The following is a 10,457-nucleotide window of genomic DNA, read 5'->3' on the forward strand; positions in this document are numbered from 1 at the left end:
CAACGGCTCAGTATTTGCCCAGTTTCGCTTTTTCTACAGTGTACACATCATTGATGTCCAGTGTCTCGACACTCGTTTGGGACTCCCCATCCTCTGGGCTCTTGGAGCGATTTTTCTCCTCATTTTTCAGTTGTAGTCGCCGTATGCAATCGCCACAGAAGAACAAAGTTAACTGGAATGGAAAGGAGGTTTGGATTGGAATATTTAAATATTCTTACTCATACTTACATGCTCCAATATGCCAATGATGCCTAGAACTGAGAGGCCGAGCAGAAAGCCCAAAGAGCCGCCGACATCCGCTATAAACTGGGTTGTATCATAGCTGGGACGCTCCTCTATCATCTGCTGAAACATAGCGAAGAGTCGGAAAAGTATTTACAAACTATAGTGAAGTAGAGGAGAATCTTCTTAATGCTATGTATAAACTATATATGAATGTGCAATATATGCCGAACCCTAAGTTCGTAAAGCTCCCAGCTTATATCAAACAAGCCGACAGACCAAATCGAAATTTCTATCGATAATATGAAAAGGTCATTGCAACAATAAATCATAATTGAGTTCGGTGTATGAACTATTGTTTATCATGCAGTGGGTCTAATTAGAAATGTATATGCATATTCTAATTGATATTTGAATTAGATAACTGAAGTCACTGCATTTCTTATTGATTATAAGCAATACTAAAACAATTACCGATATCAGCTTGGTCGTGTAGTAAATGTAGAGTAGGGTCCGTGGCTCGGGTTGGTAAAAGGTTTTCCTGCTCTGTATATAGGTTGTAAAGATGCGCGACTCGCAGGGTGACATGCAGTTGCACTCGTAGTCATCGCCGCTTTCGTATACCCTGAGCAGAATATGGGCAGAATAACAGTATGAAATGGAATCGATGGACAGAATGGGCCTTACGCTTTGTAGTTCTTGATCAGATTACGCATGGAGTCGGAATCGTTGCAGGGCTCATAGTTCATATCATGCATCCAAGGACCCGAACAGTCCGACTCGTCCGATAGGTCCTGCCAGATGCATATCTCGCCACACTGAAATGATCGTCGTGGGTATATACTTCACCTGTACTTAGAGGGTATCTCACTATATCATACCTTTAGATCACTGTAGCCCTCTTTTCTTGAACAGGTATCCTTGTGTGTTTCCACGTTCGAAAAATATTGACTTTGCAGCTTTATCTCGATCTGCTCATTGATGGCCGCAAAGACATATTCGACTCGACCCGAGCCCTTCATGTTGATCTCTATAGCGAGTGACAACTGTATTAACCTGTATGTAGTTAATTCAAATACAATTCCTACCCGTAAAATTTTCACGCTTATCGTGCAGAAAGATATGCCAGCCCGCACCAGATGCCAGGTCCACATCGCTCACCGATGTAACTATATTGTGCTCTAGCGTTAGGGAATAGCCGACCGACTTGGATACCCTCTTCATGTCCATGAGTGGACGCACCGTATAACAGCGACCCATATAGAAGTGAACGCTGCTATCGATGGCGACATCTGTAGAGGCAACAGTTTGGTATGTCTATGTATGGATGATATTTGTCTATCATACTTACTAGACCTCTCTCCGTTGAGCCCATACGAATAGAATGTCTCCTCCTGGCTGAATGTGGCATTGTTAAAGAAATCCTCAAACGATATTTCGCCAAAGGGATAATCCATCCAACAGGTGGCGAATTTTGGATGTGGACAGTAACCGCGCGATAGTTCCTGAATGTGAACAAACGTATATTAAGCTCAATTAGGCAATGATTTACCTTTATAATCTTTATACCCACGCAACAGAAAATCTGGGTATAATACTTTTTTACTACTACTTTTCAGTTTTTTTTTTTTATTTAAGAAATTCATTATAATTATATTTTTAAGATGACTCTAGTTTTGTCAATATCTTTAAATAATAAAAAGGATAAATAGGATATTATTTGTCAGCTTTACGACCTTTAACATCCATGAAAAATGAAAATAGTTTCAGCTGTCTGCCTGCCAGTATGTAAAAAGTAGATACCTAGATATTTACGATGTAAGTGAAAGTGACGCATAAACAGATAAAGACTATATCAGATTTCCAAGAATATATTTGTGTTATAAACCAAATTTTGATGTTAGACGTAGGCTCGTAATAATCGTAAATAATATTAGTAACGGGCATAGTATGTCTCGAACCGAATTCTGTTATTATAATATTATTTTTATATATAGTATATAAATAAAATTAGAGAATTTTCAAATTAATTTTGTGTACTAGTGTACTTATCCTTATGTAGAGATACCGCATATCTACAGTAATAGGTTGAAAGTATTTCGAACTGTTACACAAATGTTAATTTTATTATTATTATTATTATTTTTTTTTTAAATTATCGAAAATAACCAAGAATAGCACTATCCATTGCACTGATAATATCTCACTAGAGTTTCCGAAAAATCCTTCGTTTTATTAAATGTCCTTCATAAAACTCACTGACAAGACTTCCTCTCTGTAGGGCGGTTCACGACATATCGTTACGGCAGGCATTTCAATCGTCTGATTCACATTGTAATACGAATGCGTGGATATAGGCGGATCGGATAGTTTTGAGAAGCATTCGTATAGCTGCACGATCACAATGATGCTGCAGATGAAGAGAACGAGATAGCGTATGAGCTTTGCAGGATCGCGCAGGAGCCAGGCGCGCAGCTCTAGCCAGTAGCCCATGATCGAACGCACGCAAAAGCGAAAAACAATTGAATGGAAATATCTCGTCTAGAATGGTTGTAGACCCTGATATATCCGCAATATCTTTGTTAGGTCTGCTGCATAAGTTCTCACAGTTGGTCATGATAAGCTAATATTGATTTATACCATGTTGTAAAGTGTAATACACAGAGGGAAAAGCGAGTCAAATAAGCATAAACATTATCCGTTTTTCTATTACTATCAAATATTTTGAAGCCGATGAAAAAATTAAATGAGACATTTTTTTAATATTATTTATTTTAAGAATCGTAAAAATTTCTCATTACCTCTATGAATAATTATATTGAAAACGTTTGTTTTGAATTATTAATATTTATTTTAAACACAATTTTAATTGCTTAATAATTATTTATTGGCATGTACTTAATTTTGTCAGTTACATTTTATGTTATTTTTCTTATTTATTATTATTTATTATATCATATTTTTATTCTTAATAGCCCGTTTTCTCCAAGTGTATCGATAAGGTCGCCCGCCAGGTGCCGGGGCGGTTCTCTAGCCAAATATTCGTAGGCAAATGCAACTGTAACTATATAAATCGGCGTATCAAAAAAACATTTGTACAGCTCATTCGGATTATGGCCTTGTTTGCCAGATATGTTAGATAGATTTGTATTGTATTTAACCGAAGCGGTTATTGGGGCGTTAAATTGCCAAAACATATTCTTTATAATTGTTTATGATGGGTATACACGAGTATATAAAATCATATATATATATATAGATTTGTATATATACATATATTTACTATGGAAAATATGCAGTTTATGTGCTTGGAGTTTGAAATAAAGAATTAAGGTAGAACAGTTTAAATATTTCTATCATTTAATAAAATTGTGAATGAAATCATCTTCTTAATAAAAATAATAAAAATTTAAATTTAAGATAATTCAATTATGATTCTGTCTTTGATCCTAGACAAATCGCAAATAGCGAAGCTGATATCTATGTAGTGTGTATCAGAAACATCTATTATACACGTTTATCTCTTTATGAATATATGACAGATTGTACAACATTTCTATATTAATGCTCGCTCATGAAATGAAACGGGCATATTGGTTTTCTGCAATGTGCCCCTTGCGGTCCGTCCGTCTAAAAATGAGGTATATATGCTTTTTGGTACCTTTGGTAGTTAGAGCTCCCAAATTGATCACTTAAGTTGCTGAAAACTCCATGTGGAGATTTACCTAAAATGAATGAACGAGTATAGTGCAGTCAGCAACGCCCGACTGCAACATTCTGTCTTGTTTGTTTTTTAAATATTTCGCTTAAATTCAATCATTTTGGCTGATCTAATAGATCTGTACGGATCCAGCTTACGTAAAGTAGCTGATGTATATAGTCATACGTATGGGTGTATTTATACATATATGCATTATATACAAACATGTGTATGTATATATTATGACACCTTTGCCTCAAAATGTTTTGACCTTAGCGCTCTGTGCGCTCTGATCGAATGCTTGAGATATCTGCATATGTATAAGGCATACATACATAAGTATATGTTTATACATATATAGGTATGTGGCACGTAGAGAGTATGTATTCAGATATACCTTGAGCTTTACAGCAATAACAATTGGGGGTGCAAATCACAAATGAAAGACAAGCTAAAACAATGTGTGCGTATCCAGTGGAAGAGCCAGAGCCAAAGCATTCCACAGTTGTGACGTTCAATCGGAGCAGGGGGCGGGGCGAGGGGCTGTGAGGGGCGAAACATCAGTCGAATCGAGTGCGACCCACTGCTACACAAATACATATAGACACATACATATATACATGTATATATATCGACTATATACTACACTAATACGCAGACTTCGGCCAAAAGGCACAAAAACTAATAAACAAAAAGAAACTTGCGACTAAAAATAGATAAATTGAAACATTTTGCGAGACAGATGAAAAAATAAAACAAGTGAAGATGAGTCCAACACAGCGCTGCAGAAACGGGACGCGAGTGTGGACGTGAGTGTGGACATGTGAGTGTGGATGTGACTGTGAGGCTCTGGCTGACTGCCGCAAGAGTTTTGCTTTACTAGCGACAGATACAGATGCAGATACAGATAAAGCTGAATGTATCTGTGAGATACTTTTCTTTAGACGTACCACACGGCGTATGCTTTGCTCAGGACACAGCCACAGATTCGCTTGGCCCAGCTATCTCGCTCTCCTCAACAATCTCTGTCTCTGTCACTCACTATCTCTCTATCTCTGTCTAGCTAGTAAATTTTAGATATTCGTCTAGATATATGTGTATATATTTTGAAATAGCCACGAGATACGGCTGCACAGTCGAAATGAAAAAAAAAAAGTTCATTTGTGTTGAAGTTCTACGCTTCTTCGCAACTGAATAGCTTTTGTTTTAAATTTAGACCAAAGCAGCGGCTATATTAAAATCATATGAATGTTTTTTAGATTTAGTAGATACACACACACACACACATAGAGAGAGAGAGACGGAAAGAGAGAGAGAGAGCGAGAGGTATACACATAAGGCTAGTTAGCATATAGCCAGAGTATATAAACTGTTGTTTATATTCAGTTTGCTTTTTGGGACAGCTCAACACATGGCCTGACTATGGCAGGCATTAAGGATATGATTTGACCTGAATGTATATATACACTCGTATATACCTATCTAGTACATATATCTATCTTTTACCTGCACATTCATTTTGGAGTGTGATATATGCCTTAAAAATACTTTACGCTTGTCGTTAATAAATTTGAAAAATACCTACATATAGATATATGTGTATATATAGATATATGCATGTACCTCTGTACTGTACTGAGTCACTTTTGTTGGCTGTCTATAGCATTTCGCATATGATTAATCAATTGCGCACAGTGGCGTCGCCAATGGGGCGCTGCTTAGCCAGCGGAGGGTCGCAGCGGCTGCCACTGAATTAAAATATTTGCATCTATAATTTTCACTCATCATTAATAAAAAGTCTGGGCGGACTCTACAGATGCATATATGTGCATCTATCTGAATTCTGCACTCGCATTGCTTGAACTGCAGTCAATTTAATTGGGTGACAAATGCTTACCAAAATAATTTTAATGCTCCACACATCAGTGACTAAGTCGAAATGATTCGATTTTATTGGCTAATTAAGAAGCGATATTTGCACATGTATGTATATGTATATACATATGTTTTGGTCAGATGTAAATATGCATATATATTTAAGTCTATATATTTTAATATGCGTGTGCGATTCTCAATTGAGCCAGGGCAATTAATCAATATATTACCACACACACAGTAGTAATATATTACAATATGTCAATGGCATAGCTTAAATGGTTTTTATCAGAGGCATTTTGGCCCAACTCAAGCTAAAAATATTATAAATAATATTTGCTTTGTAAGGGTAATTTGAGGTTAGAGTTCGTTAGAGTCAAGTCAAGGATAGGTAAAGTAAAGTTATGTTGGGTGCAGTACAATTTTGTTAAAATTAATTTAACCTATCTATAGTTAACAAAAAAATATTTTTGTAATTTGTAAATGTTAAATGTAAAAAACCAAAAGCATTATAGGAAGGTTCTATTTAAAAAACGTCGTGGACTGATTATTATCAAAAATCAAACAAACAAATAAAATACAATTATTATTAAAATATCTTAAACGTAAACCTAAAATAAAAAGATCAATTCCGATAACATTTACCATCAGAATAATAAAATAATATTTTGAAGGGTAATTCTTTTTAGATAATAAATATAATGACAGCTTTTATTTAAACATTTATCACATTATAGATTTTTGATGCTAAAGACATCCAGAACTAAATAAAAAAAAAAAAAAAACGATTTACTTTTAATTTTACCTTAAATAAATATTCAAGTTTATTAGAATTATAAAAGATTGTTACTAGTTTTATCTGTTTGTATTTTATTGTTCTGTCAAGATGATGATGGAGTAGTTTTGTTTTTTTTTTTTTTTCCTATACATATTTTGTAGTCATAAATCATATAGAGCTGGTTCAATGCCAAACTAGTGCAAAACGGGAAAACAGCTGATGGAAGCATTAGTGATTGACAGTTGCAAGTGGACTTTACTTTATTTAACGGCGAATGAACTTAACATAATTGTGAAGGAATCGTCTTTCGACTCACAGATATCTTATATCTGTCATATCTTGCAGATCTTACATAATGCTTTGTGCCGTAATTCAGGAAGTATTCATTCATTTGCAATTATTTACGAGCGTTTCAAATGGATTCGGCTACCTGGTAACGATCTGCTCATGATGGGGCACCTATGCAGTCAAACAAGGGAGAGAGTGGGCACGGGAGAGGTAGCGAGAGTGGGATAGATTAGAGACAGTCACTGCACATGGGCTACACGAGAGCTGCAGTTGGTCGACGACGACGACCGGCTACATCGGACCTGACGATAGATATTTTTATACCGACAATTTGGATATGTTCCAATGCATTTAGAGAAAGACAAGAGTTATCTATAGAATATATGTATGTATTTTGGTCACGGTTGCCGTTTTACAAAAATATTTTCTGCACCAATTGCTCAAGCAACAAACTTTTGTGCAGTTTTTGCCAGAAGGAAAGCAAATAGCCGGCGTTACTTATGGAACTCTAGAACGTGGGCTCACAAATGAACCGGATCAAGATTTTTGCTTTTGAAGATGAAGTTAACTTAAGCTAGATTTGAAACTATTTTAAGACTTTGGGTTCGTTAGAGGAGTTAGGAACTGGGATTCAAGTTGTTTAAGAAATTAATTTTATATATTTTGTGAATTACATTTTAAAGGAATTTGGACTTGATTTAGGTTCCGTTTCAGTAAGTTTGCGGTTTGGTATATAAACTTTTAAGCATATTTTAGTGCAAAATTAATTTTTTAAAAATATATCCAAATACTTTATGAGTTTTTGTTCTTTAAGATTAAAAGTTCAACCATAACAAGTTCCTTAAAGAATTCTAAAACCTCATATCCCTTATATCTTTTGACTGCAAAGTCTTAAATTTTACCCCATCAATTTGTATCGCCTTTAATATCCAATCTATTTACGATCAAATATGATAGCCCATATATCATGAGCCCATTTTTAATTATTCTCAATTCCTCACAATATATCCTCTATTATTTGGTGAGCTTGTGGGATGTTTAGCTTTTTTTGGCAGCCGTTGCAGTGGCGGGCATTTGATGGACATCGTTTGACGTTGCCTCTGAAATAGCCCATTGCTTGCAATAATTGTTGCTGCCTCGCATTTTGCCAGCCACGCCCTCTACTCGGCGCCCCTTTCATCTTGAAACATTTTGTGTTGCGCATGCCAAACATCTTGACACTAAAATGCAAAAATTTCTTTGCGTCAATGACTCAAAACCGAAAATTTTCTCTCATTTACACAATGGGAACAACAAAAACAACAACAACAACAACGAAGAGCAACAATAAATAGCAACAACAACAGTGACAATTGGGGACAACCATTTATTCTGGGGGATCTGCTTTCCTATATGCAGCAGTAAACAACATCATCAATGCGAATACTGGCCGATCGCTCTGAATTATCTGAAATAGCTAACAAAAGACGGTCTCATAATGCATGTCAAACAAATTATTAGTTATTAATATACTCTATAAATAATAAAGTTAATAAATATATAACATTAGATGAGAAAAGGGATGATATAGGTACATTTATGAATAGGAATCTATATAATAATAGAAAAAGTGGATTAAAGTTTCAAGAGATTTTAGGTTGTTTTTTTCAATTAAGGGGGCTACGCGGTTACGACTGAAAAACATTAATTACTGAGAAATTACAGCAATAAAATAAAATATGAATGCAATAGTATTAATATTAATTGTTACATATAGAAAATACTGAATATATTTAAATTTATTGCGAGGGAGTTTAGATTGAAATTCTAAATAGGGGATTGACTTTCACTTCGTGAAGAACGGGACTAGGTAGTCAGTCTCTACAGGAACACGCTCCTCCTTGCTTGGAGGTAGAAGAGTATTATTGGCATTATTAGTATTATTAAAAGAATAAAAATAAATAAACATTTATATTTTCAGGTCAATAAAGAGTATACAAAAATTGTTTAATTTTCTAGCGAAACAAATAAAAATTCATTGCTGATTTCTGGAACATTCGAATGGCACGAATCAAACATTCGCGACAAATCAGCGCATACCCTATAAAATCGTATCTATTATAGATATTTGGTTCTCAAGTAAAACGTGTATGTCAAAACACACAAAATATTCTTTCTGATTTCAAATCTGTGCAAAAAAAAAAAATAAAATAAAATTGTTATTTCAAATTGTGTTGATGTTGGCAATATGCGACGCAATTGTTGTTGGATCTCTCTATCTGCTACTCTTCCTCTTCTACTTGGTTCTGTTTTTTGGTTAAATTGCGTAAAATTATTTCTGACAATGTCGCAGATTGTGTTTCAACAAAATACACAAAAACATTTTCTGAAAAAAAAAAATATATATATATATAAAATGAAATTCGAAAAGAGACTAACAAAATTATGATCATTTTATCTTATGTGCGAAAAGAAGCGAAGCACATTATATGTGTGGATATTGCTCATCTGGTTGAAAGCAAGCATAGAAAATGTTGAATATGAATATTTTGGCTTTTTCGGTTTATAGAGTTTCATGAAGATTCCATTCAACAAGCGTTGGCGGCGCAGAGATTCTATGCAACCTCCCGCTACGCCCCGCCCACATCTATGCTACGCATATGAAAGACTTTCAGGCACGTTGTGGCGAAAGCGAATCAAAATTTATAACTATAAATAAGCTAAAAAATTTTTTTTTTTAAATTTTATTTTTCAGAAATTTTCACAAAATTTGTTTGTCTTGGCATTTGATTTTATATATGTATGTATATAGGTTTTTCGTTTCTTTGTTAGTTTTAATATTCAAATCATTTATGAAAGGTATTTCTGAGTTTGTATTTTCTATATTATATTATTATTTTTGTGTTTAGTGGGTAATTTAGGAATCTGGGAATCGCGCAGAATGTGCGCTGCGTTGAAAGGATTCACATTCTTATGAAAAACGCCGAACAGGGCGGATGGGTTGGGATTGTACATATGTTTAGCACAGCAGCGCAGTGCGAACTGCACGCTGAGCGTTTCGTTTAGCATTGAAAAAAATGCATTGCATTGCGCTGAAGGACGCCGACAACAATTTATTTGATTTGGCACTTCTCATCAGTATCTATGTATCTATTAGCATCTGTATCTCTAGCTGATGTATCTGTAACGCTGGCGTCTGCGGCCTTTCTCTATTTATGTGTGTATGTGTGCGTGCTTTTTGAAGTTCACAAGAATTTTCGCGATTTGTAGTAATGCGTCTAAATGACGCCAAATAACAAGTACTTTGTAGAATATCGAAGTAAAACTCGAACTTGTTCTTTGTTATCGAGCAGCTCTATTCTATAAATTTTCAATACAGCTGATTTGCCTTTACTGTAATCAAATTATTTGCTGCTGGTTAACAATGAATGGTTCGGTAACGTCCCCCACTCCCTTCTGAGCCGGTGGCAGATCAAATTGGCATTGAGGTGACCAGAAAAAAATCGCATCAAACAAATAGCGAAAAATGATCACCGAGCAACAAGAAAAACAAGTAAAGCAAAAAACAACAAACAAAGCAACAAAAAATGATGTGTGAAATAAGTAAAAGCTTTA

The 10,457-nt window shown here is 35.0% G+C and overlaps 1 protein-coding gene and 1 long non-coding RNA gene across 3 annotated transcripts; one reads left to right on the forward strand and one right to left on the reverse strand.

The window, feature by feature from the left end:
• Window positions 1–7: 7 nt before the first annotated feature.
• ppk17 (amiloride-sensitive sodium channel pickpocket 17) lies at window positions 8–2,883 on the reverse strand. 2 transcript variants are annotated; one of them, XM_018002035.2, is made up of 8 exons: window positions 2,482–2,883; window positions 1,574–1,727; window positions 1,311–1,514; window positions 1,104–1,252; window positions 910–1,040; window positions 697–847; window positions 229–345; window positions 8–172 (listed from the first exon to the last, which is right to left on the reverse strand). In XM_018002035.2, the coding sequence occupies exons 1-8, from the start codon at window positions 2,713–2,715 to the stop codon at window positions 8–10; spliced, it is 1,305 nt and encodes a 434-aa protein (XP_017857524.1). In that variant the 5' UTR covers window positions 2,716–2,883. The 2 variants fall into 2 exon arrangements, with proteins under 2 accessions (XP_017857524.1, XP_017857525.1); XM_018002036.2 differs by having other exon boundaries at window positions 229–342; window positions 2,482–2,879.
• A 3,800-nt stretch (window positions 2,884–6,683) lies between these two features.
• LOC149269585 (uncharacterized) lies at window positions 6,684–7,610 on the forward strand. Its single transcript, XR_016269174.1, has 3 exons — window positions 6,684–6,866; window positions 6,921–7,248; window positions 7,327–7,610. It is a non-coding gene; the product is annotated as an uncharacterized LOC149269585 (long non-coding RNA).
• The last annotated feature ends 2,847 nt before the right edge of the window (window positions 7,611–10,457 follow it).

Source organism: Drosophila arizonae, chromosome 3 (assembly GCF_054131065.1).
Source record: "Drosophila arizonae isolate 15081-1271.41 chromosome 3, UAZ_ARI_1.0, whole genome shotgun sequence".
NCBI lineage: Eukaryota > Metazoa > Arthropoda > Insecta > Diptera > Drosophilidae > Drosophila > Drosophila arizonae.

What these genes read in the sequence shown, in the direction of transcription:
- ppk17 (XM_018002035.2), bottom strand. Translation starts at nt 2,715, where the DNA reads ATGGGCTACTGGCTAGAGCTGCGCGCCTGGCTCCTGCGCGATCCTGCA. An exon ending in GCTCAACGGAGAGAGGTCTA is followed by an intron (nt 1,515 to 1,573) that starts GTAAGTATGATA and finishes TTGCCTCTACAG; the next exon opens with ATGTCGCCATCGATAGCAGC. An exon ending in TCATTGGCATATTGGAGCAT is followed by an intron (nt 173 to 228) that starts GTAAGTATGAGT and finishes TTTCCATTCCAG; the next exon opens with TTAACTTTGTTCTTCTGTGG.